This window comes from Phaseolus vulgaris, chromosome 2 (genome assembly GCF_000499845.2).
Source record: "Phaseolus vulgaris cultivar G19833 chromosome 2, P. vulgaris v2.0, whole genome shotgun sequence".
Taxonomy (NCBI): Eukaryota; Viridiplantae; Streptophyta; class Magnoliopsida; order Fabales; family Fabaceae; genus Phaseolus; species Phaseolus vulgaris.
Window position 1 is genome coordinate 21,032,952 of NC_023758.2, and position 3,259 is coordinate 21,036,210.

At 32.3% G+C, this 3,259-nt stretch overlaps 1 protein-coding gene across 1 annotated transcript; it reads right to left on the minus strand.

The window, feature by feature from the left end:
- Positions 1-919: 919 nt before the first annotated feature.
- On the minus strand, positions 920-2,927 carry LOC137810887 (uncharacterized). Its single transcript, XM_068612375.1, has 5 exons — positions 2,771-2,927; positions 2,506-2,692; positions 2,070-2,276; positions 1,387-1,578; positions 920-1,300 (listed from the first exon to the last, which is right to left on the minus strand). The coding sequence occupies exons 1-5, from the start codon at positions 2,851-2,853 to the stop codon at positions 1,157-1,159; spliced, it is 813 nt and encodes a 270-aa protein (XP_068468476.1). The 5' UTR covers positions 2,854-2,927; the 3' UTR covers positions 920-1,156.
- Between the last annotated feature and the right edge of the window lie 332 nt (positions 2,928-3,259).

Here is a 3,259-nt window from a genome sequence, read left to right on the forward strand (position 1 = left end):
TCGTGCGACTACATGACCTCCCTAACCGAGCCTTTATTGACATCATCATGGGCAACACGACATAATCAATGAGCCTTAAATGATAAGCAACTATTTATGGAACAATAAATAGCATTTATGTGATCAATCCAAAAGACTCGTAACGATCGACTAAGAGGATACCACCTATTGAACATATAAATATACACTCTTCAGAAACATTAGAGAGTCATTTTCAGGTGGACCTCCCCCCTCTCATCGGAGACTAACTAAAAGCTCGTTGCTTGAAGAACATCTTGTCCTCGTTGAGTTATACTCCCAAATTCATTTTCGATAAAAACAATAATCATAACTTATAAGAACAATAATCATAACTTAGGTATTAATGGTAAGAATGATTTATCAAGGCTTATGTCTTATATAGTCTTATAGATAATACACATATGTATTTTAATTATCCATTATTTAATGGAGCGAATACAAATATTATGATAACTAACTTATGAATACTTATTATCCATTAGTCATTTTTATTTAGATATGTTTTAAATCAACTAAGAAAAGAAAGTTATTGACAAAAGAAACATCAACAATTGAATAGTTGCTAAAATTTTATTTATAGATTTATTTTTTATATATATAAACGTGTGAAGTTAAAAGTATTTTTAAAAAGATTAACTTTTTAAGCTTATATTTTGTGGTGAAATTTGTTTTAACTTACATTTAAAAAAATTATTTTATTTGTCCTAATATCGTACTATACAATTTAATTTAGATTATGCTTTAAGACTAAATTTTATTTTTAAATAATTTCATTAATTTTTTTGAAAATATTTACTATATATAAAACCATAAATATTATTTATTCGATTACTCAATGGAAGAATTATATGCGCATGATTATTCAGTTTTATCTAATATATTACAATTCAAAATTAAATGGATAAAAAATCACGTCATATATAGAATTATTTCTGGCGTAAAAATTAGCGTAATTTATGCTAGTTTTAAGCTAAAAGTTTAGCAATTTATTTTAACGATGCTAGTGGTGGCTAAACCACAGTACCAAAAGTATTTATTCCCCTTTTTGCAAGTCATGCTTGTGCTGTGCTGCATCCATTTTACCATGTTTGAAGCAGAACAGGAGAAATAAATCAATGATATCCCTTGCTTTTTATCATCTCTCGCTGATCTTATAGGTCACCATTTTATCTTTCCATTGCTTCTGGTCCTGGTTCAGGTCTAGATATTTTTCATAGAAGGTGACTTCTTTATTTGATTTCACTAACAAGGCAGAAGAGCTCCTAGTTCCATAAGGCCCCTAACCATAAAAAGGGTTTTTAGCTTAAGCATGTAAAAGCAGGGTTAAACAGATAAATAAACAAGTGGAATGAATGTGTTGGTTACCGATGAAAACTCTGCTTCAACAAATATAGCACTCAAAGGATGTTCTCGTTCACGAGGCTGAACCCCAGGTAGCATCCACTCTTCATCTTTCACTGTGTTTGTCATTAGTTTTTCAACCATTTCTTTGATGGGAAAATCACTTTCACCATATTCCCCAATAAATTCTTCGAAACTTTGGCGCATTCGTTCAGCCTGAAAAGGTGGTGACAAATTTCGGATAGCATACATGCTGTCTCTTTCAGAAGAAATGTAAAACTTTAGAATCAAACCTACAGCAATTCCTTTTTAAATTTGTCAAATTAGCATTTTTTTTCCTTTTTACATTAAAAGAATAATTGTGCGCGATTAATACAAATTATATAAAAAAATCATCTTTATTTTGCCAAAAAGGCCTAAGAAAACCTTTAAAAACCATTTTGATGTAGAGAGATATTAGATGAATTATTGTAATTTATAAGTAAGATCCTTTTTCTTTTAATTTACTTATCAGGGTTAAGTGGATCAAAATTGATTGCTACAATTTGCTACATATATAATCATCATTATATCATTCTGATCATGAACTAAATCATATTGATAGGAATAGTTACAAGGGCAATAAAAACCAGGTGTAATTTGTAAACACATATCAAATGAACCAACCCAAATAGAATCTGGAAACAACAACATGATTGTTTTGCTACCTTTGCCCAAGGAGCGTCCAGAGGTGCATTAGCCAAGACGTGAATCCCCGGGGTGACTAGAGAAAAAGAAGGGTTATCTCGGTCTGGTCTATTGAACACATAAACCATGGTGGAGGTGCAAATATCAGCCACCACAAGGTTAAACCCATTGTACTGATGTCCCTCTCTCACAACCTGCTCAGCAAACTCCTGGGGACTCTCATTGCTCTGTTGCATTTCATTCACACGTTATGATTAAACCAGTGTAACATCACCCTGCATACTAACAAAAGTGAAACGAAAAAGAAGCATGACAAAGAACAATAGTTGATAAGCTAGTTTAATTTTCTGTTGAGTTAGTAAGTGTACAATTGGTTGAATAAAAAATTGTTGTTTCCACCATTTGGCTTTGTTGAGTAAAAAAGACAAACAGAGGGAGTGCAATGCGAGGGTTTACCTGAAGAAAACGAAGGGGCAACTCCCCTCTAGTTCTGGGGTGTGGAAGGGTCTCAACTTCCCTAAAATCAGTGAGAAAGGCGATCCTGCCATTTCTGGAGGAGCCCATCCACGTTCCGCCGCAGAGCCCGTCCTTACCACCCAAAATGGTTTCCCCTCCCCACCACCATGCCAAAGGGTATGTAGGGCTATGAATGAACATTCCATTTGTCTAAACTCAAAGAATGAATTCCAAAAAGTAAGGAAGAAGTAGGTGAAGTACTCACCGAGAATAAATCTGATCCCTATTGCATAAGATAATGAAGGGGTAGTTGGGATGAGCTTGCCACATGAACACTGAGATACACATGTTTCTTTCTTTCTATGCGCCCTTTCGCCTTCGCTAACTAACCAATTTCTCTTTCCAATAAATAAATGCCTAAAAACTTATTTACTTTTATTCTCATTAAATTCCATACATGCTGTTTAATCACAATTAGTCATGTAAACAATAAAATCAAATTAAAAAAATATAATTAAATCTTTCTTTAAAACATATGATTTCTTTCCTATATATGTGCTCTTTTTTTTTTAAATTATTCAATTTTTTTGTCAATTTATTTATTCAAATAAACCTACTTAATATTTGTGTTGGGAAATCGATTTCGAAAGTCAAACCTTCGTTTTCTTTCATTTTTTATTTATTTAAGTTATATTGGTTGTTGACTTTCATTTTTCTAAAACAGTTAGATAACTTTGTTTAATAATGGTATGTA